The 27,613-nt window shown below is 45.2% G+C and overlaps 1 protein-coding gene across 4 annotated transcripts in view; it reads right to left on the bottom strand.

Annotated features, from left to right (window-relative positions):
• Positions 1–2,062: 2,062 nt before the first annotated feature.
• pde4c (phosphodiesterase 4C) overlaps positions 2,063–27,613 on the bottom strand; it is a 110,889-nt gene continuing 85,338 nt past the window's right edge. For all 4 annotated transcript variants that reach the window (XM_062959971.1, XM_062959972.1, XM_062959974.1 and 1 more), the window contains 8 exons: positions 21,717–21,895; positions 16,022–16,120; positions 15,015–15,179; positions 14,769–14,868; positions 10,855–11,009; positions 10,175–10,297; positions 6,549–6,731; positions 2,063–5,228 (listed from right to left, as the gene is read on the bottom strand). In XM_062959971.1, the coding sequence (XP_062816041.1) occupies positions 4,728–5,228; positions 6,549–6,731; positions 10,175–10,297; positions 10,855–11,009; positions 14,769–14,868; positions 15,015–15,179; positions 16,022–16,120; positions 21,717–21,895 (1,505 nt within the window). In that variant the 3' untranslated portion in view covers positions 2,063–4,727. The remainder of the gene's footprint in view (positions 5,229–6,548; positions 6,732–10,174; positions 10,298–10,854; positions 11,010–14,768; positions 14,869–15,014; positions 15,180–16,021; positions 16,121–21,716; positions 21,896–27,613) is intronic.

Below are 27,613 nucleotides of genomic sequence, written 5' to 3'. Positions count from 1 at the left end.
GAGGTGTCTACAGACAACTCCGGCTCTTCGGCTTAGAAATGGAGATGAGCACCAACCCCCAGAGTCAGACATGACTGGACTTAACGTCAGGGGAAACCTTTACCTATTGTTTGCAAATGCCGGCTGAGATCTTTTGGCACGGCACCCAGTGTGCCCATCACCACCAGGACCACCTGCACTGGTTTCTGCCAGAGTCTTTGAAGTTCCATCTTGAGGTCCTGAGAGCGGCTGAGTTTTTCCTGTTGTTTTTCGTCAATGCGACTGTCACCTGGGATGGCGACATCCATGATCCAAACCTTGTTCTTTTCCACAACTGTGATGTCTGGTGTGTTGTGTTCCAGAACTTTGTCAGTCTGGATTCGGAAGTCCCACAGTATCTTTGCCTGCTCATTTTCCAAGACTTTTGCAGGTTTGTGATCCCACCAGTTCTTTGCTGCTGGGAGGTGGGACTTGAGGCATAAGTTCCAATGAATCATTTGGGCCACATAGTTGTGCCTCTGTTTGTAGTCTGTCTGTGCAATTTTCTTACAGCAGCTGAGGATATGATTCATGGTTTCGTCGGTTTCCTTGCACAGTCTGCATTTTGGGTCATCAGCTGATTTTTCGATCTTGGCCTGAATGGCCTTTGTCCTGATGTCTTGCTCCTGGGCTGCAAGGATCAGGCCTTCTGTCTCCTTCTTCAGGGTCCCATTCGTGAGCCAGAGCCAGGTCTTCTATTATTATTATTATTATTATTATTATTATTAATTGCCTTTGTCCTGATGTCTTGCTCCTGGGCTGCAAGGATCAGGCCTTCTGTCTCCTTCTTCAGGGTCCCATTCGTGAGCCAGAGCCAGGTCTTCTATTATTATTATTATTATTATTATTATTATTATTATTATTAATTGCCTTTGTCCTGATGTCTTGCTCCTGGGCTGCAAGGATCAGGCCTTCTGTCTCCTTCTTCAGGGTCCCATTCGTGAGCCAGAGCCAGGTCTTCTCCTTGTCAGCTTTTCCTTCCATTTTGTCAAGGAACTTTCCATGCAATGTTTTGTTGTGCCAGCTGTCAGCTCTAGTTTGTAGTGCGGTTTTCTTGTACTGGTTTTTTGTCTGCTGTGCTTTGAGGAGTTTCTGATTTTTGACTTCACTCAAAGCAGGTTCTTCACTTTGCTTTCCATCTTCTGCCAGGGCATGTTCTTCTTCTTTGACGGCTTGTTTTACTTGTAGGAGTCCTCTGCCTCCTGATCTTCTAGGCAGATATAGCCGGTCAACATCACTGCGAGGGTGCAGGGAATGATGAATGGTCATGAGTTTTCTTGTTTTTCTGTCCAAATTGTCCAGTTCCATCTGTGTCCAGTTCATGATGCCAGCAGTATATCTTATGACAGGTATGGCCCAGGTGTTTATGGCCTTGATGGTGTTGCCTCCATTGAGCTTGCTTTTGAGAATTTTTCTGACCCTTTGTGTGTATTCTTTGCTGACCACAGCATTCACATGTTCATGCTTGATGTTGTCCAGCTGTAATATGCCCAGATATTTATAGGCCTCTGGCTGGTGACACTTTATTGTTTGGCCATTGGGCATATTTAACCTTCAAGTCACGAGGCTTTAGTCCAGTACGCCATCGGGGGCTCCCTATTTTTATTATTATATCTACTCTTCTTTCCTCCAAGACCTACAAAACCTGGAATGGTGTTCTTTGGGGACAGGAAGGGGGGACAATCCGAGTTCCAGAGATCCACCTTCAGGTTTTTTTAATTGCCTGAAAGTCTCAGAGGAAGAAGAAAGGAGAGAAGAGTGGAGCTTCACAGATCTCAATTTTCTAGTTCTTAAACTTCCTTTACTTCAGAGAAATAAAGAAAGAAGGATCAACCTCAAATGGGGCTTCGACTATTATGTGAGGAAAAGAAAAATACCATTTGTGGCACCCCAGAAATGGGGAGTGCGACTATTGATGCAGTGGCAACTATTATGTGATGAAATACAGTATTTATTTGCCTATTTGTGAGGCTTAGTAGACATTTACGAAACATAAGATGCACACCAGAAATGGGGAGTGTGACTATGGACACGGTGGCAACTATTATGCGATGAAATACAGTATTTATTTGCCTGTTTGTGAGGCTTAGTAGTCATTTGCGAGACATAAGATGTGCACCAGAAATGGGGAGTTCGACAATTGATGCAGTGGCAACTATTATGCGATGAAATACAGTATTTATTTGCCTGTTTGTGAGGCTTAGTAGTCATTTGCGAGACATAAGATGTGCACCAGAAATGGGGAGTTCGACTATTGATGCAGTGGCAACTATTATGTGATGAAATACAGTATTTATTTGCCTGTTTGTGAGGCTTAGTAGTCATTTGCGAGACATAAGATGTGCACCAGAAATGGGGAGTTCGACTATTGATGCAGTGGCAACTATTATGCGATGAAATACAGTATTTATTTGCCTGTTTGTGAGGCTTAGTAGTCATTTGCGAGACATAAGATGCGCACCAGAAATGGGGCATGCGACTATTGATGCAGTGGCAACTATTATGCGATGAAATACAGTATCTATGTGCCTGTTTGTGAGGCTTAGTAGTCATTTGCGAGACATAAGACACGCCGACTCACATTTGGGGATATAAATATTTTTTTTGAAAAAGTGAATGGCAGAAATAAATACGCTGAGATATGCTTTGGACATTTGGAAATTCGGGCAAATAAACATTATTATTTTTTTTGCAAAAAGAAATGGTGCAGGATGGAAACACGTGGCTGGGAGAAAACTTTGCAAAGTTAGATATTTTCACAGAGAAAAGTTCTTTTTCTCTGAAAGATTCAGAGCAAATCCCACAAGAAAAATGGGGGAATAAAGTCACCATGGACTCGGCCTGCTCCTTGTTGCCCTTCCAGGCTGAAATCCCATCCATTTCTTTAGGGCAGAGCTTTCCAAACTTTTCACATTGGTGACACACAGCCTTTGAATTTTACTAGGAAACCGGTGGTTGAACCAATCCTTTATAAGAATGTCATACAATACGATATATATACAGTAGAGTCTCACTTATCCAACACTCGCTTATCCAACGTTCTGGATTATCCAACGCATTTGTTTTCAATATATCATGATATTTTGGTGCTAAATTCATAAATACAGTAAATACTACATAGCATTTCTGCGCATTGAACTACTTTTTCTGCCAAATTTGTTGTCGAACATGATGTTTTGGTGCTTCATTTGTAAAATCATAACCTAATTTGACGTTTAATAGGCTTTTCCTTAATGCCTCCTCATTATCCAACATATTCGCTTATCCAATATTCTGCTGGCCCGTTTAAGTTGGATAAGTGAGACTCTACTGTATATGTATGTAAATATATATATTTACACTTTTTATGCACTACATTTGATTCTTGTGGCGTTTCCTCTAGAGCCGCCGCGTGCGGTTCGTCACAAATATAGTTGTCAACAAATTTTTCTGAATTAGAAACGACTCTATTTCAGTGGTAATGACTGCAACTCGAGCAATAAATTGTGCTAATTATGAAAAAAATTAGAACAGTAGCTACACTTAAGCACGCACCAACTCTCCACTTCTGTAGGGATTTAAAGCACTCTGTCACATATGGATAGCCATCTGTTGGGAGGGCTTTGACTGTGTTCCTGCCTGTCCGAACAGGATTAAACTAGATGCCCTTTGGGGTTTCCTTCCAGTGGAATCTCCTAATTCTGTAGACTTTTGCTCTGAGGCTGGACAGCTCTCTATTGGGAGAGCTTTAATTCCTGCCTGGTGGAGGGAGGTTGGACTAGATACCCTCTGGGGGTCCCTTCCAACTCTAGCAAAGGATCTAATGTCTAGGAGTCAAGTGGAGTCTCTTTCTCTGGAGGTTTCTGAACTGAGGCTGGATGGCTGCCTCTTGGGAAGGCTTTGGTTGTGTACATTCCGGCCTGTCTGAAGGGGGTTGGACTAGATGCCCTTTGGGGTTCTCTTCCAGTGGATTCCCCTTCCTTCTCTGGAGATTCTGAAGTGAGGCTGGATGGCCGTCTCTCGGGAGGGCTTTGGTTGTGCACATAACTGCATGGTGGAGGGAGGTTGGACTAGATACCCTCTGGGGGTCCCTTCCAACGCTAGTGAAGGATAGAATGCCTAGAAGTCTAGTGGAGTCTCTTTCTCTGGAGGTTTCTGAATTGAGGCTGGATGGCTGTCTCTTGGGAAGGCTTTGGTTGTGTACATTCCGGCCTGTCTGAAGGGGGTTGGACTAGATGCCCTTCCAGTTGATTCTCCTTCCTTTGGAGGTTTCTGGAAAAAGGCTGGATGGCTATCTGTTGGGACAGCTTTGGTTGTGCGCATTCCTACCTGGCTGAAAGAGGTTGGACTCGATGCCCTTTGGGAATCCCTTCCAGTGGAGTCTCCTTCCTTCTCTGTAGGGTTTTGATCTGAGGCTGCACGGCTATCTGTTGGGAGGGCTCTGATGGTGCCTTGCTGCCTGTTGGAAGGGGGTTGAACTAGATGCCCTTTGGGGCTCTCCTTCCTTCTCTGTAGGGTTTTGATCTGAGGCTGGATGCCGGTCTGTTGGGAGGGCTTTGGTGGTGCTCATTCCTGCCTGTCGGAAGGGGGTAGGACTAGATGCCCTTTGGCTTCCCTTCCCATGTGACACAGCATGTGGCGTATCCCGACACACGGTTTGGAAAGCTCTGCTTTAAAGGAAGGAGAGGCCCGCAAAGCTGAGCAAGACCTTTTGGGGTGCCGTCGGCTGACTACGTCCCCAGCGCCCCAAAAGTGGGGTGGCCTTCTTGCTCAGGTTCCTTTGGCATGGCCGTCCTTGGCTCATCAGCATCCAGGGCCTCCTCCTGCTTGACCAGGACATTCTCCGAAGGATCGTTTGGCCATGCGGAGCCCTCCGTGGCCTTGGAGTTGCCGCTCTCCTCCTCGGTCTCCTCCTCCGCGGTCTCCTCCTCTGCGGTCTCCTCCTCCGCGGTCTCCTCCTCCGCGGTCTCCTCCTCCGCGGTCTCTTCCTTGGTCTCCTCCTCCGCGGTCTCCTCCGCGTCGCTGTCCTCCTCCTCCTCCAAAGTGAACCTGAACTTCTCTGCTGTGTCTGCGGAATACGGCGTCTGTGGTGGCGGCGGGCTCTGCGGGATCATGCTCTGGTACCACTCCCGGTTGTCCTCCAGCGTGTCCAGGATCTCCTGGGCGTCCGGGTGGACCAGGTCGGCCCAGGTCTCCCACAACGGGTGGACGATGTAGTCGATGAAGCCCACCTGAAGCGGCAGAGAGACAAATAAAGGGACACGGCCATGTACAGGAGGTGTCAATAATACACTCCTCGAATCTGCGAGACTGGGTCTGTCAGCTCGAGCTTGCGGGGACGAGAGAAGCCTCCCAACAGGATGGCAGCACATCCGGGCAGTGTCCCCTGGGCAACGTCTCTGTCGACGGCCAATTCTCTCACACCAGAAGCTTCTGACACAAGTTTACTAGAGCTGGAAGGGCAATCTAGTCCAGCTCCCCACCTGGCCATGCAGGAAGAGCACAATCAAAGCATCCCAGAAGGATGGCCATCCAGGCTGTGCTTACAAAGGATACTCCATCGCACTCCGAGGCAGAGAGCTCTAACAGTTATGAAGTCCTTCCTAATGTTCAGCTGGGATCTTCTTTCCTGTTGCTTGAACCCCATGGCTCCACTGAGTCCTAGTCTCCAGGCGGCAGAAAACAAGCCAGCTCCACTCTGATATCACCCTCCACTTGAGATCACCCTTCACTCTGAGATCACGTTCTACTCTGACATCAGCCTCCACTTGAGATCACACTCCACTCTGATATCACGCTCCACTCTGAGATCACCCTCCACTCTGAGATCACCCTCCACTCTGATATCACCCTCCACTCGAGATCACTTTCCACTCTGAGATCACGTTCCACTCTGAGATCACGCTCCACTCTGAGATCACCCTCCACTCTGAGATCACCCTCCACTTGAGATCACTTTCCACTCTGAGATCACGTTCCACTCTGAAATCACGCTCCACTCTTAGATCACACTCCACTCTGAAAACACCCTCCGCTCGAGATCACGCTCCACTCTATCATGTTCCACTCTGAGATCACGCTCCACTCTGAGATCATGCTCCACTCTGAGATCACGCTCCACTCTGAGATCACATTCCACTCTGAGATCACGTTCCACTCTGAGATCAGCCTCCACTCTGAGATCACGTTCCACTCTGAGATCACGCTCCACTTTGAGATCACGTTCCACTCTGAGATCACGCTCCACTTGAGATCATCCTCCACTTGAGACTACCCTGCATTCTGAGATCACCCTCCACTCTGAGATCACGCTCCACTCAAGATCACGCTAAACTCTGAAAACACCCTCCTTTCGAGATCACGCTTCACTCTGAGATCACGTTCCACTTAAGTTTACCCTTCACTCTGAGATCGCCCCCCACTTAAGCTCACCCTCCACTTGAGATCACGCTCCACTCGGAAAGGCCTAGGTTCAGCCTTTGTTTCTATCAAGTAATAAAAGCCCATGCATGTCTTGCCTGAAAGGCCATCCCATCCCATGTCTTGCTCACCTGGGACTTCTCTACGGAGGCGTTGTGTTTGTCACACATGGGGCTGATCTCCATGCCCTTCTCCCGCTCGTGGTCTCCCTGGTAGAAGAATTCCACCATGATGCGCTCCGTCCACTGCCGGTACAGCTCCAGCGGCTTGGTGGGGTTGCTGAGGTCAGCGCAATGCACCACGTTCTGCAAGACCTGCGAGGGCGGAAAGGAATCACAGAATCATAGAATAGTAGAGTTGGAAGAGACCTCATGGGCCATCCAGTCCAACCCCATTCTGCCAAGAAGCAGGAAATCGCATTCAAAGCACCCCCGACAGATGGCCATCCATCCTCTGCTTAAAAGCTTCCAAAGAAGGAGCCTCCACCACAGTCCGGGGGAGAGAGTTCCACTGTCGAACAGCCCTTCTCACAGTGAAGAAGTTCTTCCTGATGTTCAGGTGGAATCTCCTTCCTTTCCTGTAGTTTGAAGCCCTTGTTCCATTGTGTCCTAGTCTGCAGGGCAGCAGAAAACAAGCTTGCTCCCTCCTCCCTAGGACTTCCTCTCACGTATTATTTATTTATTTATTTATTTATTTATTTATTTATTTATTTACATCATTTATATTCCGTCCTTCTTTCTCACCCCGAAGGGGACTCAGGGCGGATCACATGACACATATTAGGCAAACATTCAATGCCTTTTTAACACAGGACAAAGACGAAGAACATAGCTCCGAGCGGGCCTCGAACTTATGACCTCCTGGTCAGTGACTCATTGCTCTCCCGTCTGCGCCACAGCCCCGGGCTGTGTACATGTATTTGTACATGGCTATCATGTCTACTCCCAGCCTTCTCTTCTGCAGGCTAAACATGCCCAGTTCTTTAAGCCGCTCCTCATAGGGCTTGTTCTCCAGACCTTTGATCATTTTGGTCGCCCTCCTCTGGACGCTTTCCAGCTTGTCAACATCTCCCTTCAATTTCAGTGCCCAGAATTGGACACAGTGTGATTCCAGGTAACGTGGTCTGACCAAGGCAGAATAAAATAGAGGGGGAGCAGGACTTCCCTGGATCTAGACGCTATTCCCCTATTGATGCAGGACAGAATCCCGTTGGCTTTTTTAGCTGCCGCATCACATTGTTGGCTCATGTTTAACTTGTTGTCCACGACAACTCCAAGGTCTTTTTCGCACACACTGCTGTCAATCCAGGCATCGTCCCCCATTCTGTCTCTTTGATTTCCATTTTTTCTGCCGAAGTGAAGTATCTTGCATTTGTCCCTGTTGAACTTCATTTTGTGAGTTTCGGCCCATCTCTCTAGTCTGTCAAGATCGTTTTGGATTCTGCTCCTGTCTTCTGGAGTGTTGGCTCTCCCTCCCAGTTTGGTGTCGTCTGCAAACTTGATGATCGTGCCTTCTCACCCTTCGTCTAAGTCGTTAATAAAGATGTTGAACAGAACCGGGCCCAGGACGGAGCCCTGCTTGTGGCACTCCACTTGTCACTTCTTTCCATGATGAAGACGACGCATTGGTGAGAATCACCCTTTGGATTCGTTCGCTTAGCCAATTACAGATCCACCTCTGGGTGGGATGCTTGTCTTTGGAAGCAGTCGTAATGCTTACAAATGTAGGAGCTTGCAAGTTGGTCAAGAGCAGGCGTTTGTATCTTGACTTGCATCATAATCTGACTCTTGCAAATTTTATTCTTGACATCTGTAACTTTTGATCATGCTTTCCTTTTCATCTGTGACTTCCTCTTGTTGTGTGTATGTATGCCTAGTTGTGCCCGGCCACGCGTTGCTGTGGCTTATGGGATTGCTTTGTTGGCCAGGTGGAACAGCAGTAAATAGCTTTGCAGCCTCAAAGCCTGGCTGTTTTCTTCTTATGGGAATCCTTGTTTGTGAGCTGGAATGAAATGGAATGCTTGGAAGTCTGGGTCCTTGCGTTCTAGGGGAATGGTTTTTTGGGCTGCTAGAATTGCAATGAATAGCCTCGCTGCTTCAAAGCCTGGCTGCTTGCTACCTAGCGGAATCTTTGGTTGGTCAGCTTCAATAGTGTCAGTGTATTGTGTATTGTGAAATGTTAAAATCAATCTGGGCTATTAGAAATGCCTTATGTGTTAGTTTTTCGGCAAGGCATTTCAGCAGTCATGGAGTTAATGAGAGTCTGCTATGATTGACATATCACAGGACCAATGGGGTCAAGTTTGTTTTGACCAGGACTTTCTTTCTTGTCCTGTGGAATGCAGAGGAGTTTCCTGAGCAGTTGAGCAGTGTCTGTGTGTGCATGAGTCGCTTAGGCAAGAGCACTCATGGAGAGAAGGACTGATTTGCTCTGTTTGTATATAGTCATGTAAATAAAGATATATTGCCCTTGGATTTCCAACCGAACCCTCGTCTGCTGGAGTGTGTTTGTCCAGTGCTGTATTTCCACACGGGGAGACACTCTGGAGAAGGAGGTGAAAACCGGGATGGTGAATATTTTGGATTTCACTCTGCTACCCATCATCCCCTGACAAATAGTACAGAGTAGTATCGCTGCTTCAAAGCCTGGCTGCCTTCTACCAAGGTTAATCCTTTGTTGGTCTGGTTGAATTGCACTGAATAGCCTTGCAGCTTCAATGCCTGTCTGTGCTATACCTAGGGGAATTCTTGTTTGGTGAGCTGGAGTAGCACCCTCAATCCAAGAGCCACTTTGAAGCCTGGCTACTTCCTTGGTAGGGGAATCCTTGTTTGGCCAGCTTGAATTGCACTGAATAGTCTTGCAGCTTAAAAGCCTGGCCGCTTTCTACATATGGGCATGGTGTTTTATTTATTTATATTTTTTTATGGTCACTCCTTGGAAAGTGATTAGTTTTGTGGCCAAATTTGGTGTGATTTGGCCCAGTGGTTTTGTTGTTAACTCAGTCCTAATTATGCATATTACATTTTTTTATATCTTCTATATATATAAAAGGGTAATGAAATTTCGGTCTAGGACAAAACAACAAAACTAAACACCCCACAACCTCGAAAACTGACAACACAACCCCTCATCCATGCCTCTACGTTCATACAACAAAAAGAAAAGAAAAATAAAGTCCTAATTAGAGGGAGAGGAATAATTGTTTTTATCCAATTGCTGCCAGTTAGAAGGCTAAGCTCTGCCCACTTGGTCTCCTAGCAACCCACTCAGCCCAGGGGACAGGCAGAAGTTCGAAAACATGCCGGTGTGAGTAGATCAATAGGTACTGCTCCAGCGGGAAGGTAACAGCGCTCCATGCAGTCATGCCTATGGCCACATGTCCTTGGAGGTGTCTATGGACAACGCCGGCTCTTTGGCTTAGAAATGGAGATGAGCACCAACCCCCAGAGTCAGGGGAAAACCTTTACCCTTTACCTTAACTACCACCAATTCCTCAGTACTTTATTTCCCATACCACCAGACTTCGCCACAGTAACGCGTGGCCGGGCACAACTAGTATAAGATATATATGGCTGTGCTGTGATTTGGTCGTTGCATGCCAATAAAGGCTGGATATTGTTGTTGGAAAGCTCTGCTAAATTGCACTGAGGAGGATGGAACGGGCCGCAGCAGCCAGTACCCAAGATACCCTGTCTTTCCTCCCATTTCGACCCCAAACCCAATGGATTTTCCTCACTCCATCCTCCACAAATCTGACCTGGATGCGGTCGGAGTAGTTGTCCAAAAGCAGCACCCCCGAGCTGGTCACCTTCTTGGTCTCCACCATCGTCTTCATGTCAGCCAGGATATTCATGTGTTTGGACATATCTGTTGCCAGGACCTGTGTGGAAAGATCAAGACCACAGGGAACAAATAGACAACTCCGACTGGAATCCCAATCTTTGCAGATTTGACTCCATTGACTTGATTGATTTGCAAATTTGAGACCAAATCTATCAATCCTGTCAGAGTAATTCGCAGCGTAGCAGCAGTTGTATGTTGTCAATGGAGCGCAGAACGAAGAGACGTCAGAAACGATGTTAAAAAGTATATACAAAGTTTTACTATACAAGACAAACGGACTTGCAGACGAACACAGACTTGGCTTTCACTCTAGGCAGACACAAACTCAGAACAGAGCAAGATCTCAACGGACGCAATCAGTAATGTACAAACACACTTGAGTCTGGACACTCCCCAGGTTCCAGCCACACATCAAGGTCAACACAGCTTCTCCGTCATTAACTCTTTACAGACTATAGCATACTCTGGATGATGCGACCTGTATGCAATACATGCTAGACACAAATTTAAATACTTTCATTTAAATACTACCAATACAGAAATCCCACATTAACAAATCCTCCATTGTAACGCCACAATCGATGCCCCTCTCACCATGTCGATGACCATCTTCCGGAGCATTTGCCGCTGCTTCTTGGAGAGGTTCTGGAAGATGTCGCAGTTTTCTTCTTGCAAGAGCTTGAATCCCACGGCCAGATGGTGGTTTTCCAGCACCGAGGCGTCGTTATACATCAGAGCCAACTCAGAGTCTGAAAAGCAGACACGTCGGGTTTTTGTGCGTGTGATATTCCAGAGACCAGGAACTCTGCTTCAAAAACTTTAGGCTATTCTGTGCTATAAACATCTTCTCGTTTTCCCTTTTCTTCCCTGTGCATTCTGCTCATTCCTATTCCTGTTCCCATCTCTTCTGTCAGATTGACTTGATTGCTTTCTACCTTTTACAGCAGTGGTTCCCAAACTTATTTGGCCTGCTGCCCCCTTTCCAGAAAAAATATGACTCAGCGCCCCCTGGAAAGGGGGCGTGGCTTAGAGGGGTGGGTGTGGCTCCTGCTCAAGAGGGTGGGGCTGAGCCTCTCCCCTAGTCCAAGATGCAGGGCTGTGAGGGGAGGTGGGCGGGGCCACAAATGGGCAGCCAGGACTGGGATGGGCGGAGTTACGAGCTCTGAGGCAGGGCTGAGCTTCTATCCCTGTCCTGTGGCGCAGGAGGGGGCGGGGCCTCTTCCCAAGTGCCTGATGGGGCTGGACCTCTGCCCGTGTTCTAACAAGAGCCTCAGGAGAGATATAGAGGCTCAGCCCTGTCTCGGGTTCTTGGGAAGAGGCCCCGCCCCCACCCCTAGCCCCACCCTTTAGTCCTAAAAGGCCTCTCAGGAAAGGTATAGAGGCTCAGCCCTATCTCATGCTCTTGGAAGGAGGCCCCGCCCTTAGCCCCACCCTTTAGTCCTAAAAGGCCTCTCAGGAGAGGTATAGAGGCTCAGCCCTGTCTCACGCTCTTGGAAGAAGGCCCCGCCCCCACCCCTAGCCCCACCCTTTAGTCCTAAAAGGCCTCTCAGGAGAGGTATAGAGGCTCAGCCCTGTCTCACGCTCTTGGAAGAAGGCCCCGCCCCCACCCCTAGCCCCGCCCTTTAGTCCTAAAAGGCCTCTCAGGAGAGATATAGAGGCTCAGCCCTGTCTCATGCTCTTGGGAAGAGGCTCCGCCCCCACCCCTAGCCCCGCCCTTTAGTCCTAAAAGGCCTCTCAGGAGAGGTATAGAGGCTCAGCCCTGTCTCAGGCTCTTGGGAAGAGGCCCCGCCCCCTTCCCAAGCTCCGCCCTCTGTGTCCCAACAAGCGCCTCAGGAGAGGTATAGATCCTCAGCCCTGTCTTGGGCTCTTGGGAAGAAGCCACACCCACTCCTCTAGCTCCGCCCCCTGTGTGTCCTAACAGGCACCTCAAGTGCTCAGCCCTATCTCCGGCACTTGGGAAGAGGGTTGGAAGAGACCTCTTGGGCCATTTAGTCCAACCCCCTTCAGCCTCGTGCATCAAAAGCACAAGCAAAGCATCCCTGACAGATGGCCACCCAGCCTCAATGTTAATAATAATAATAATAATAATAATTCTCAATTAAAAGACAATGTATGGATTGTCGATATTGCAATCCCAGGGGACAGCAAGATTAAGGAGAAACAATTGGAAAAGCTGACACAATATGAGGATTTAAAGATCGAACTGCTAAGACTCTGGCACAAGCCAATCAAGGTGGTCCCAGTGGTGATCGGCACACTGGCTGCAGTGCCTAAAGACCTTGGCCTGCACTTAAACACAATCGGCACTGACAAAATTACCATCTGTCAGCTGCAGAAGGCCACCTTACTTGGATCTGCCCGCATTAGTCACTGATATATTACACAGCCCTAGACACTTGGGAAGGGTCTGACGTGTGATCCAATACAACAGCCAGCAGAAGAGACCCCTTAGGTCATTTAGCCCAACCCCCTTCTGCCCTTGTGCCATGGGGGGCCGGATAAATGGCTTCTATGGGCCGCATCCGGCCCCCGGGCCTTAGTTTGGGGACCCCTGACCTAAGGGGTCTCTTCTTCTCTTACAACCCTTATTATTATTATTATTATTATTATTATTATTATTATTATTATTATTATTATTATGACACAGCAAACAAGATAGACATGCTGGATTTCGTTTCACAAAACCACAAGTCGAACACTTCCCAAGTGTCTAGGACTGTGTGATGTATTTTCTGATGATGTGTGCAGATCCCAGTCGGGTGGCCTTTTGCAGTTGGCAGATCGTAATTTTGTCAATGTCTATTGTTTCCAAATGCCGGCTGAGATCTTTTGGCACAGCACCCAATGCGCCAATCCCCACCGGGACCACCTGCACTGGTTTCTGCCAGAGTCTTTGTGAGGTCCTGAGAGCGGCTGAGTTTTTCCTGTTGTTTTTCATCAATGCGACTGTCACCTGGGATGGCGACATCAATGATCCAAACCTTGTTCTTTTCCACAACTGTGATGTCTGGTGTGTTGTGTTCCAGAACTTTGTCAGTCTGGATTCGGAAGTCCCACAGTATCTTTGCCTGCTCATTTTCCAAGACTTTTGCAGGTTTGTGATCCCACCAGTTCTTTGCTGCTGGGAGGTGGTACTTGAGGCATAAGTTCCAATGAATCATTTGGGCCACATAGTCGTGCCTCTGTTTGTAGTCTGTCTGTGCAATTATTATTATTATTATTATTATTATTAGAAATGCAACAAGATTTTTTTTTTCGTGTCAGGAGCAACCGGAGTTGCTTCTGGAGTGAGAGAATTGGTCGTCTGCAAGGACGTTACCCAGGGGATGCCCGGATGTTTTGATGTTTTACCATCCTTGTGGGAGGCTTCTCTCATGTCCCCGCATGGAGCTGGAGCTGATAGAGGAAGCTCATCCGCGCTCTCCCCAGGTGGGATTTGAACCTGGCAGCCTTTAGGTCAGCAACCCAACCTTCGAGTCACAAGGCCTTTATCCCCTAGGCCACCGGAGGCTCCATGCAACAAGATGAGTCCACAGCAGACATTCTGCTGGCTGTTGTATTGGATCACACGTCAGACCCTTCCCAAGTGTCTAGGACTGTGTAATGTATTGGTGAATAATGCAGACAGATCCAAGTAAGGTGGCCTTCTGCAGCTGACAGATGGTAATTTTGTCAGTGCCGATTGTGTTTAAGTGCAGGCCAAGGTCTTTAGGCACTGCAGCCAGTTGGCCGATCACCACTGGGACCACCTTGATTGGCTTGTGCCAGAGTCTTTGCAGTTCGATCTTTAAATCCTCATATTGTGTCAGCTTTTCCAATTGTTTCTCCTCAATCTTGCTGTCCCCTGGGATTGCAATATTGACAATCCATACTTTGTCTTTTAATTGAGAATTATTATTATTATTATTATTATTATTATTATTATTATTATTATTATTAACATTGAGGCTGGGTGGCCATCTGTCAGGGATGCTTTGCTTGTGCTTTTGATGCACGAGGCTGAAGGGGGTTGGACTAAATGGCCCAAGAGGTCTCTTCCAACCCTCTTTATTATTATTATTATTATTATTATTATTATTATTATTATTATTATTACAGTAGCATCTCACTTATCCAACATAAACGGGCCGGCAGAACGTTGGATAAGTGAATATCTTGGATAATAAGGAGGGATTAAGGAAAAGCCTATTAAACATCAAATTAGGCTATGATTTTACAAATTAAGCACCAAAACCTCATGTTATACAACAAAATTGAAAAAGTAGTTCAATACGCAGTAATGTTATGCAGTAATTACTGTATTTACGGATTTAGCACCAAAATATCACGATATATTGAAAACATTGACTACAAAAACGGCTTGGATTATCCAGAGGCTTGGATAAGTGAGGCTTGGATGAGTGAGACTCTACTGTATATAGATTTCCCAATCCCAACCAAGGTCCAGGCTGAGATTAGGCCTGAGATTTTGCGCCTCTGCTTATTATTAACGAATACAGCCCACTCACTGGTATTAATCAGGAATTGATTGGAGACGCCTGGGTGGTCGACGTCGTGGATGGCGGCAGCAAAGATGGCCGCCAGGATCTCCAGGTCCGTGAAGACGGCCTGCGGAGAAGGAAGGTGATCACTCAAAGGGCCACAGAGGAAGCCTCAGCAGTGGCAGCAACGCGCATTGCTTTTTTACAGTTGGGACTAAAACCTGGAGAAGATTCATCAAGGCTACCAGCATTCATTGCCGGACATCACCCCACCTCCAGAGCAGGCATGGAGAGCAGGACGTGCGTGGACTGGGCCACGTCGGCCGCGTGGATGTTGTTGTGGTAGGCCACGTCCGGGTGGTAGTGGTCCTCCAGCGTCATCATGAAGGTGATGAAGACGTCCACCGGAATCTGGAAGGACTTCAGCAGGTCCCGCTCCTGCAGAGTGGGGGTAAACATTAGACATGTCCAAAACATCGTTTTGAATCGTATATCGGAATTATTTCAGATTGTTCTCGCTTTTTGATACGCATTCCGAGACATTGTCTCACAGCGCAACCAGCAATGTAATTCGAACTATTGTTGGCCCATTCTCTAATTGTCTCTTAATGTTTCGTTAATTTTTTTCCCCCCATAACATTTTTAAAAATATGTTTTTAAAAATATATTTTTTAAAAATTTGTTTCTGCAACCTACCTTGAATGGGAGCTTAGCGCAGCCTAACATTTTATTGTCCATCGAAAATTTTTGCTTTATTTGGGCATATTGTTAAGTTTCTATATTTTCTTTTTATTTCTTCGAGGAGTTTTACCTGAAATCCACTATTTTCCTTAATTAAAATTTCTTTGTATGTTGGCCATTCTAAAAGTTTCCTGTTATTTTCTTCTATCAGTGATATCCATAATGGAGTCTTGTCATATATAATTTTTTTTGTATTTTTCCCAAACTTTTATCAAGGAAGATCAAATAAAGTGGTTTCCAAAAATTTTTTCTATTTGTTTTTTATTGTACCATACGTACGCGTGCCATCCCCGTCTCAAGTCAAAACTTGAGTTTATTTGAGTTTATTTTGAGTAGCCAGGTATTCCCGCGCTACCTCTTTACCTATACGGTGCTGCCTTTCCTCTGGTCTGTTACCTGACCATGCACCAATCAAGTGGTGGCTTCATTCTTGTTTTTTGGAACGGGAGTTCTTTAGGCTATCGTTACCCTTATTGAGAGTGAATCAGGAGCAGTTCTTCGAATGTTACCCAACGCCGGGCCAAGAACAACGAGCTCACCTGGAAGATGCTGTACATGATGACCGTCAGGGGCCGGTGGCCAGAGTATTCCGAGATCCTGAAGATATCCAGGCCCCACCGGTTCACGTCCTCGAGTTCCTAGTGTGGAAAAGGCAGAAAGGCAGGACAGGATTTCCACTGAGTGCTCGTTGCCAAATTCATTGCCAAAACAATATGAAAACACTTATCAGTTTAGAATTGGATTAAATGAGGCCCCTTCTACACAACTGTATAAAATCCACACTGAACTGGATTATATGGCATTGTGGACTCAAGATAATCCAGTTCAAAGCAGCTACTGTGGATTATATGCCTTGGCATTCTGGGTTATATAGCTGTGTAGGAAGGCCTTGAGTCTACACTGCCATATAATCCAGTTCAATTCAGATAATCTGTATTTTATAGGCAGTGTGGAAGAGGCCTAACTGAGCCCTGCCTATCCCCCGGGCACCACTGTGGATGAGGGGGTCGCTGTGACATGAAGGGGGCAGGGCCTACCCTTCTGACTGGCAGCCAGGGGGAAAACAGCTCTTCCTCGTCCTCTCTAATTTGGACTTTATTTTTCTAGGTTTTTTTTATTTGAAAGACACAGGTTGGATGACTATGTCTTTTGTGGCCACATTTTCTGTGACACGAAGGGGGCAGGGCCTACCCTTCTGTCTGGCAGCCAGGGGGAAAATGGCTCTTCCTCGTCCTCTCTAATTTGGACTTTATTTTTCTAGTTTTTTTTATTTGAAAGACACAGGTTGGATGACTATGTCTTTTGTGGCCAAATTTGCTGTGACACGAAGGGGGCAGGGCCTACCCTTCTGTCTGGCAGCCAGGGGGAAAATGGCTCTTCCTCGTCCTCTCTAATTTGGACTTTATTTTTCTAGTTTTTTTTTTATTTGAAAGACACAGGTTGGATGACTATGTCTTTTGTGGCCAAATTTGCTGTGACACGAAGGGGGCAGGGCCTACCCTTCTGTCTGGCAGCCAGGGGGAAAATGGCTCTTCCTCGTCCTCTCTAATTTGGACTTTATTTTTCTAGGTTTATTTTGTTTGAAAGACACAGGTTGGATGACTATGTCTTTTGTGGCCAAATTTGGTGTGATTTGGTTCAGTGGTTTTGTTGTTTACTCCACGGCAAAAACACACATATTTTCATATATATAGATACTAGCTGTGCCCAGCCATGCGTTGCTGTGGTGAAGTGTGGTGGTATGGGAAATAAAGTATTGAGGAATTGGTGGTAGTTAAGGTAAAAAGGGTTTCCCCTGACATTAAGTCCATTATAAATGGGTTATACAGCTGTGTGGAAGGGCCTTGAGTCCACACTGCCATATAATCCAGTTAAAATCAGATAATTTGTATTTTATAGGCAGTGTGGAAGAGGCCTAAGTAAGGCCTAACTCTGCCTGTCCCCTGGGCTGAGTGGGTTGCTAGGAGACCAAGTGGGCGGAGCTTAGCCTTCTAACTGGCAGCAATTGGATAAAAACAATTATTCCTCTCCCTCCAATTAGGACTTGATTTTTCTTTTGTTTTTGTTGTATGAACCTAGAGGCATGGATGAGGGGATGTGCTGCCAAGTTTAGTGTTTCTGGGATGTGTAGTTTTGTTGTTTTGTCCTAGGCCGAAATTTCATTACCCTTTTATATATATAGATATTTGTGTGTTGGCCTATCTTTGTCCCTAACAGTTCAAAGAGAAAACCAGGCATTTCAGTCTAGCAACTGAGAAACCTAAATTGCCTTGCATGAATACTAGTGGATATTTACCACTATGGAGAAGATTGACTCAAGCGAGTTTTGATTCTTCTCGGGAAGATCATATGTTACAAAAAGGTTATGATTATTCCAAATAGCGTGAATGCCAACTGATCTCACCACGTGAGTTAAACGTATTCCGGCCGTCGTGCATAGCCCTCTGTGGTTGAAAAGAGGCAGAAGCGTCCTGCAATTGACCGCATCATATTGAGAAAATTCCCAGTCGTAGGACATTTCAGCCTCTTTTCTAGCATGGAGAGGCACGGACCTCATCACATGTTCCGGGGTTGTAAAGACACGGTGCAATGAGCTAAGAACGACTAAGGTTCTTTCAGGCAGGGGGGAATCTTTTTAAAATCCCACCTCTGACACCAATTGTGGAGATGTGGATGAGTTTCTATTAATTAATTATATTTATATTATTATTATATATTTTATATCCGCTGCCACCAGTTATTAAAGATGTTTTATTTAAAAGCTGCCACCAGAGGTAAAGATGTTTATAATGCGGCCACCAGATGTTAAGGGGATTATCAACTCTTGCCACCACTATTGGAAGATATAGCCACTAACTACTTAGAGAGGAGACTTTTTAAATTTTATTTTTCTTCTTTCTCCTTGTTTGCTTTAGATGGTAATATAGATGGTAGAAAGAACAATAACACGTTTATTCAGGCACAAGCTTAATGGTTACAGTAACTTCTCTTTAGAGGCACTTAGATTAACTGTTGTAAAGCTATATTGAGGTGTTTCAAATTCCTTAAAATATCACCTCCTTTTCTACTGCTTTAAACTGCAGTCACCCTGTGAATTTCAATCACAGACTATCTGTTCCTTATCTGGAAACAGACTACCTTAAAATAAGTCACCAAACTTATTTTAAATTGACTCAAATAAGCACTTGAGTCTCCCTGATTCTCCAACTGAGAATCAGTCTTAACTGTACCTCAGCAGGGCACAGACTACCTTAAAATAAGTCACCAAACTTATTTTAAATTGACTCAAATAAGCACTTGAGTCTCCCTGATTCTCCAACTGAGAATCAGTCTTAACTGTACCTCAGCAGGGCACAGACTACCTTAAAATAAGTCACCAAACTTATTTTAAATTGACCCAAAATTAAGCACTTGAGTCTCCCTGATTCTCCAACTGAGAATCAGTCTTAACTGTACCTCAGCAGGGCACAGACTACCTTAAAATAAGTCACCAAACTTATTTTAAATTGACCCAAAATTAAGCACTTGAGTCTCCCTGATTCTCCAACTGAGAATCAGTCTTAACTGTACCTCAGCAGGGCACAGACTACCTTAAAATAAGTCACCAAACTTATTTTAAATTGACCCAAAATTAAGCACTTGAGTCTCCCTGATTCTCCAACTGAGAATCAGTCCTAACTGTACCTCAGCAGGGCACAGACTACCTTAAAATAAGTCACCAAACTTATTTTAAATTGACCCAAAATTAAGCACTTGAGTCTCCCTGATTCTCCAACTGAGAATCAGTCCTAACTGTACCTCAGCAGGGCACAGACTACCTTAAAATAAGTCACCAAACTTATTTTAAATTGACCCAAAATTAAGCATTTGAGTCTCCCTGATTCTCCAACTGAGAATCAGTCTTAACTGTACCTCAGCAGGGCACAGACTACCTTAAAATAAGTCACCAAACTTATTTTAAATTGACTCAAACAAGCACTTGAGTCTCCCTGATGCTCCAACTGAGAATCAGTCTTAACTGTACCTCAGCAGGGCACAGACTACCTTAAAATAAGTCACCAAACTTATTTTAAATTGACTCAAACAAGCACTTGAGTCTCCCTGATGCTCCAACTGAGAATCAGTCTTAACTGTACCTCAGCAGGGCACAGACTACCTTAAAACAAGTCACCAAACTTATTTTAAATTGACTCAAATAAGCACTTGAGTCTCCCTGATGCTCCAACTGAGAATCAGTCTTAACTGTACCTCAGCAGGGCACAGACTACCTTAAAATAAGTCACCAAACTTATTTTAAATTGACTCAAACAAGCACTTGAGTCTCCCTGATGCTCCAACTGAGAATCAGTCTTAACTGTACCTCAGCAGGGCACAGACTACCTTAAAAGAAGTCACCAAACTTATTTTAAATTGACTCAAATAAGCACTTGAGTCTCCCTGATTCTCCAACTGAGAATCAGTCTTAACTGTACCTCAGCAGGGCACAGACTACCTTAAAATAAGTCACCAAACTTATTTTAAATTGACTCAAATAAGCACTTGAGTCTCCCTGATTCTCCAACTGAGAATCAATCTTAACTGTACCTCAGCAGGGCACAGACTACCTTAAAATAAGTCACCAAACTTATTTTAAATTGACTCAAACAAGCACTTGAGTCTCCCTGATGCTCCAACTGAGAATCAGTCCTAACTGTACCTCAGCAGGGCACAGACTACCTTAAAATAAGTCACCAAACTTATTTTAAATTGACCCAAAATTAAGCATTTGAGTCTCCCTGATTCTCCAACTGAGAATCAGTCTTAACTGTACCTCAGCAGGGCACAGACTACCTTAAAATAAGTCACCAAACTTATTTTAAATTGACTCAAACAAGCACTTGAGTCTCCCTGATTCTCCAACTGAGAATCAGTCTTAACTGTACCTCAGCAGGGCACAGACTACCTTAAAATAAGTCACCAAACTTATTTTAAATTCACTCAAACAAGCACTTGAGTCTCCCTGATGCTCCAACTGAGAATCAGTCCTAACTGTACCTCAGCAGGGCACAGACTACCTTAAAATAAGTCACCAAACTTATTTTAAATTCACTCAAACAAGCACTTGAGTCTCCCTGATGCTCCAACTGAGAATCAGTCCTAACTGTACCTCAGCAGGGCACAGACTACCTTAAAATAAGTCACCAAACTTATTTTAAATTGACTCAAACAAGCACTTGAGTCTCCCTGATGCTCCAACTGAGAATCAGTCCTAACTGTACCTCAGCAGGGCACAGACTACCTTAAAATAAGTCACCAAACTTATTTTAAATTCACTCAAACAAGCACTTGAGTCTCCCTGATGCTCCAACTGAGAATCAGTCCTAACTGTACCTCAGCAGGGCACAGACTACCTTAAAATAAGTCACCAAACTTATTTTAAATTCACTCAAACAAGCACTTGAGTCTCCCTGATGCTCCAACTGAGAATCAGTCCTAACTGTACCTCAGCGGGGCACAGACTACCTTAAAATAAGTCACCAAACTTATTTTAAATTGACCCAAAATTAAGCACTTGAGTCTCCCTGATTCTCCAACTGAGAATCAGTCTTAACTGTACCTCAGCAGGGCACAGACTACCTTAAAATAAGTCACCAAACTTATTTTAAATTGACCCAAAATTAAGCATTTGAGTCTCCCTGATTCTCCAACTGAGAATCAGTCTTAACTGTACCTCAGCAGGGCACAGACTACCTTAAAACAAGTCACCAAACTTATTTTAAATTGACCCAAAATTAAGCATTTGAGTCTCCCTGATCCTTCAACTGAAAATCAGTCCTCACTGTAATTCCTCCGATCACAGACTGAACTCTTTTTAAAACATTCCCTCCTTTTTCATCCAGCTAGCTCCGCCCCTTTCTTGCTAGTTACATTTCTACAGAAGCAGCTACGTTTCTATGGCAACCTCCCTCAGAATGCTGAGCTGGCTACCATCCCCCACGCACTGGTAACACTAATACTTACCCATTCCAAACATAAACACACAATTAAACATGACATCTGTAAACTAAAAAATTCACACACGGAAATATCCTGAAAGGAGGGAACTCCGAACACTAGGAAGCAATGTTTGGCTCGCTTCTCTTTTCCTTCCCTTTCCTTGCTCCTAGTCAGATCTTTCCTTTGGGTTACACATACAGACGAATAGCCCTACCAATACCGCTTTGGGGGAGCTCCCCAAGGCCCGGGTTGCCCCACCTTGGCCAGCAGTCCCTCCTGCTCCGTCCGGACCCCAAAGCGAGGGACGGCCGTGCAGCTGAGGCTGGAGCTGTGCAGGAGCTTCTTCACGCCGCTGATCTGGGACATGGGCCGCCTCTTCCTCTCCTTGGCTTTCTCCTTGGGGACCGAAGTCGGGATGTCCACTTCATGCTGCTTGTCTGGAGGGGAAAGACAGGGACCCCAGTGAACTTAGCAGTGGATTTGGGACGATGGAGTATGGCTGATGATCTACTTCGGAGGGGAAAACGGCAACCCAAACTGCCCCCAGCTGACAGTTTGGAGTAAATGAAATCTACAATATGCACTTTACAATAGTTGCTAATAACTTCTGCAATGTAACTAATAATCTATATATATAAAAGAGTGATGGCATCACGTCGACCCACAAAACAACAAAACTACAAGCCCCCCAAACTCGAAATTTGACAACACAACCCATCATCCACGCCTCTAGGTTGATACAACAAAAAGAAAAGAAAAATAAAGTCCTAATTAGAGAGAGAGGAATAATTGCTTTTATCCAATTGCTGCCAGTTAGAAGGCTAAGCTCCTCCAACTTGGTCTCCTAGCAACCCAATAAAAAATAATAAAAAACACTAAAAATTAATACAATAAAATACCATAATAACAGAAAATAACTAAAAATAATACAAGAAAATAATAAAATATAATAAATAAAAATATAACTTACAAAAAAATTAATAAAAAATTGCAAATAAAAATTACACAACAATTTTTAACCAATACCACCACCACTTTGCCACAGCAACGCGTGGCCGGGCACAGCTAGTAATCTATATATAGAAAAGAGTGATGGCATCACGGCGACCCACAAAACAACAAAACTACAAGCCCCCCAACCTTTCAATGATGTATTGAAAACATTGACTACAAAAATGCGTTGGATAATCCAGAATGTTGGATAAGCGAGTGTTGGATAAGTGAGACTCTACTGTATATCTATATCTATATCTATCTATCTAATAAAAGTGAATGTTTGTATGTGCCAGCTTTCTGATTGGCCGGGTGGAATATGTGCCAGCTTTCTGATTGGCCGCCACTTTCACAGGCCACTGTGACCGCCAGGAATGACGGACCTGGACCAAACTTGCCACACATAACCCCTATGACCCATTGTACGTCCTGGTGCCGTTTGGGGATGATGGGCCACACAGGATGGGATTTGCAGTACTTTCGAATGCTACATCTCCCACAGAACACTACGTCGCCCACCAGTGACAGAACTCGACCGAACTTGGAACACAGAACCCCCATGAACCCCTTTCCGTCCTGAGGCAGATTGAGGGAGGATGGACCAAGGATGATGGGACTTCCAGTACCTTCACTCACTTCTTGACACCACTGCCACTGCCACGAATCACAGAACTGAACCAAACTTTCCACACATATCCCAAGTGACACACTTTACATGCTACACCAGTTTGGGGGAGAATGGACCAAGCATTATGGGCTTTACAGTACTTTCAAACATTTTCTCTCCAACAGACCACTATTACTCTTACTAATGACGGATCAGGACCAAACTTGGCACACATAGCCCCCATAATGCACCTTACACCCTGGTGCCATTTGGGGGAGGATGGAGCATGGGTTATGGGATTTGCAGTACTTTCACATGCTTCAAATCTTAACAGACCACTGCGAATACACAGCAGTGACAGAACTGGACCAAACTTGACACACACAACCTCCATCACCCCCTTTACGTTCTGGTGCAGACTGGGGACGGACATACCTAGGATGATGGGACTTGCAATAAAATATAAAACCACATATTAAAACATAGTTAACATGCAAACATAATAACTGTTGTGACTCAGCCTCAGAGTGACTCTGATGAGGATTTTGGGATACAGGTTCAGGATGAGGGGGGTTCAGGTTCAGGATGAGGTTCAAGATGACTCTGATGGGAATTATGGGATTCAAGTGCAGGGTGTTCCTGCTGTGGAAGATGGGGAACAGGGAGGCTTTCCCACGGGAGGTGTTGTTGATGCTGATGTTTCTCAGGTGCAAGAAGCAGGAAGGGAGAGCAGCTCCCAGCCTGATAACACTAACAAGTAGTTTTGCCTTGACAATAATGCATCGCTTGGAATTTAGGCGGGTTTGCAGATGTCTTAGAATAGCAAATAAAAGTGAGGTCAAAGGGCAAAGGAATGCCTTCATGTTATGCTATTAAAACAGTCTGCTGAGAGAGGAATCTTTGTCAAAGCAACGTCTCATTTGAGTTAGAAGCAGCTCTTGCTTTCTTGGATTATCCTGTAATCAAGTTCATGGGACTATGTCATGTATTAATGGAGCCTTGTTTTATGCCTAAGGTTTTCTTGGATTAATCTGCATAGCCTTGGTTCTGCAATAATCTTTTGGATCTTTACTTTTGCTTTTAAAGAACTATTTATTTCCTATTTCCTAATAAATTGTTAATGTGGAATTTGTGTATTGGTAGTGTTTAAATGCAATTTATGTCTTGCATGTATTGCATACTGATTGCATCATCCAGAGTGTGCTATAGTCTGAAAAGAGTTAATTGCTGAGAAGCTGTGATGACCTTGATGTATGGCTGGAACTGGGGAGTGTCCAGACACAAGTGTGTATGCTTTACTGATTACTTCAGTTCTGTTCTGTCTGACTAGAGTGAGAGTCCTGTGTCTTGTACAGTAAAACTTTGTATATAGTTTTACCAACGTCTCTGGGTGTCTCTTCGTTCTGCATTCCACTGACTTCATCTACTGCTGACAATTGCAAATTACTCTGACAATAGGTTATGGGCCCAGACTGACCAGTTCCTAGCCCAGATCCCAGTTCCTAGACTGGACCTGTTCTGGAGTTTGGAGTGGAGAAAAAGTTGGAGCTGCGAGTGTGACCCGCTGTTTTGGTGACTTCAACCTGTGTGCAGCCTGGTGTGTTCAGCAAGGTGAAGCTATCCTGAGGTGCGACAAGATTAAAACATATAGCACGAGATGCATATTAAAACACAATAAACTTTGTATGTGATTTAAAAGTTTGCCATTAAAGCATGGGAGTTAAAATCATGAGCCTCGAGGTGGAGGAGAGTGTTATGAGAGTGTCCGATGAGGCTCTATTGCTTCGGCCTTGGCTCGATCCACAGGCCAAGGGAGCCTCCGCTGTTCCGAGGGAGCTCCTCTCCTCCCCAAAATTAAGTTTGACGTCAGCAGGGACTAATAATATTACTTTCGCCATGGCAACGGGAGGGAAGTGCGTGGCGGAATGTCGGTCCCGTCCCCAAAAAGGATGCTTCCGAGGCTCGCTTTAACCCCCTCGTGCAAGTTTGTGCAATGCATAGGCAGCAAGAAAGTACAGCCTCTCCCCTTCATCTCATTGCTAAAGAGGAAATACTTTCTAGGCATCTGAAAATTGAAATAATAATAGGGCCTCTGCATGGAGAGGGTGGTGAAATGCTAACACGGTGTTGTAGCTCCGCCTGAGACTGAGATCGGGCCCATTCTGCCAGTCGTTGTCCCTGCACCTGCTTTGCCAGAGGACTCTGGGTTTGGGCCTGAGATGCAGCCAGAGTCTGTTCCAGTGGATTCTGGGACCAGAGACAGAATGGTTGCAAGCAGGCATCGTGAACCACATTCCTCTCCGCAGCCAAGGCCCGTTCACCAGATGGACATTCTAGTTTAGAGGAGGATAATGTGTTTAACAGGAGGGAGGTGATAACTCATCGAAGGAGGGAACGAGAATGTTTACGGAGAAGTAAAGGACTGCTTTTGAAGAGCGCTAATGAATAGTTTTCTCATGAAAGAAAGTCCTTGGATTTTCCTTAAATGCCTGGTCCTTCTTTGCTATGGCAGAGGTGGCAACATTGGACATTCTAGTTTAGAGGAGGATAATGTGTTTAACAGGAGGGAGGTGATAACTCATCCAAGGAGGGAACGAGAATGTTTACGGAGAAGTAAAGGACTGCTTTTGAAGAGTGCTAATGAATAGTATTCTCATGAAAGAAAGACCTTGGATTTTCCTTAAATGCCTGGTCCTTCTTTGCTGTGGCAGTGGTGGCAACATTGGACATTCTAGTTTAGAGGAGGATAATGTGTTTGACAAGAGGGAGGTGATAAGTCATCCAAGGAGGGAACAAGCATGTTTACTGAGAAGTAAATGACTGCTTTTGAAGCACACTAATGAATAGTTTTCTCATGAGAGAAAGACCTTGGATTTTCCTTAAATGCCTGGTCCTTCTTTGCTGTGGCAGTGGTGGCAACATTGGACATTCTAGTTTAGAGGAGGATAATGTGTTTGACAGGAGGGAGGTGATAACTCATCGAAGGAGGGAACGAGAATGTTTACGGAGAAGTAAAGGACTGCTTTTGAAGCACACTAATGAATAGTTTTCTCATGAGAGAAAGACCTTGGATTTTCCTTAAATGCCTGGTCCTTCTTTGCTGTGGCAGTGGTGGCAACATTGGACATTCTAGTTTAGAGGAGGATAATGTGTTTGACAGGAGGGAGGTGATAACTCATCGAAGGAGGGAACGAGAATGTTTACGGAGAAGTAAAGGACTGCTTTTGAAGCACACTAATGAATAGTTTTCTCATGAGAGAAAGACCTTGGATTTTCCTTATATGCCTGGTCCTTCTCTGCTATGGCAGAGGTGGCAACATTGGACATTCTAGTTTAGAGGAGGATAATGTGTTTAATAGGAGGGAGGTGATAACTCATCGAAGGAGGGAACAAGAATGTTTGCGGAGAAGTAAATGACTGCTTTTGAAGAGCGCCAATGAATAGTTTTCTCATGAAAGAAAGACCTTGGATTTTCCTTAAATGCCTGGTCCTTCTCTGCTATGGCAGAGGTGGCAACATTGGACATTCTAGTTTAGAGGAGGATAATGTGTTTGACAAGAGGGAGGTGATAACTCATCCAAGGAGGGAACAAGCATGTTTACTGAGAAGTAAATGACTGCTTTTGAAGAGCGCTAATGAATAGTTTTCTCATGAAAGAAAGACCTTGGATTTTCCTTAAATGCCTGGTCCTTCTTTGCTGTGGCAGTGGTGGCAACATTGGACATTCTAGTTTAGAGGAGGATAATGTGTTTGACAAGAGGGAGGTGATAACTCATCCAAGGAGGGAACAAGCATGTTTACTGAGGAGTAAATGACTGCTTTTGAAGAGCGCTAATGAATAGTTTTCTCATGAAAGAAAGACCTTGGATTTTCCTTAAATGCCTGGTCCTTCTCTGCTATGGCAGAGGTGGCAACATTGCAATTCAAGAAAGAAAGATCTTTGTTCCGTGTTCCTGTATATCAGAACACGGGGGCGGAATATAGAGGTCCAGCCCCGTCAGGCATTTGGGAAGAGGCCCCGCCCCCTTCTCTAGCCCCGCCCCCAAATTCTGGCAGGTGCCGCAGGACAGCAATAGAAGCTCAGCCCTGCCTCAGAGCTCGTAACTCCGCCCATCCCAGTCCTGGCCACCCATTTGTGGCCCTGCCCACCTCCCCCTCGCAGCCCTGCATCTTGGACTAGGGGAGAGGCTCAGCCCCGCCCTCTTGAGCAGGAGCCACGCCCACCCCTCGAAGCCACGCCCCCCCCTTTCCAGGGGTGCAGAGTCATATTTTTTCTGGAAAGGGGGCGGCAGGCCAAATAAGTTTAGGAACCACTGGCGTAGACTATTCTCACTGCCGTTATTAATATTTCTTTGATTCTTCTCTAGATGCTCATTAGTTATTCTTAATAGATAGGTTCCCGGTAGCATGTCAAACTTTAAGTTCAGGATTTTTTGAATTTCTTCGTGTATTCTCTTCTGAAATTCTTTTGCTTTTGGACACATCCACCACATATGGTGGAAGGTACCTTCCTGGGATTCACATTTCCAAAAGTTCGTTTTCAAATTTTTATTAT

The sequence above is a fragment of the Anolis carolinensis genome, unplaced genomic scaffold (assembly GCF_035594765.1).
Source record: "Anolis carolinensis isolate JA03-04 unplaced genomic scaffold, rAnoCar3.1.pri scaffold_7, whole genome shotgun sequence".
NCBI classification, from domain to species: Eukaryota; Metazoa; Chordata; class Lepidosauria; order Squamata; family Dactyloidae; genus Anolis; species Anolis carolinensis.
The sequence above is the reverse complement of the archived record's forward strand: the minus strand, read 5'-3'. Positions and strand labels throughout refer to the sequence as shown.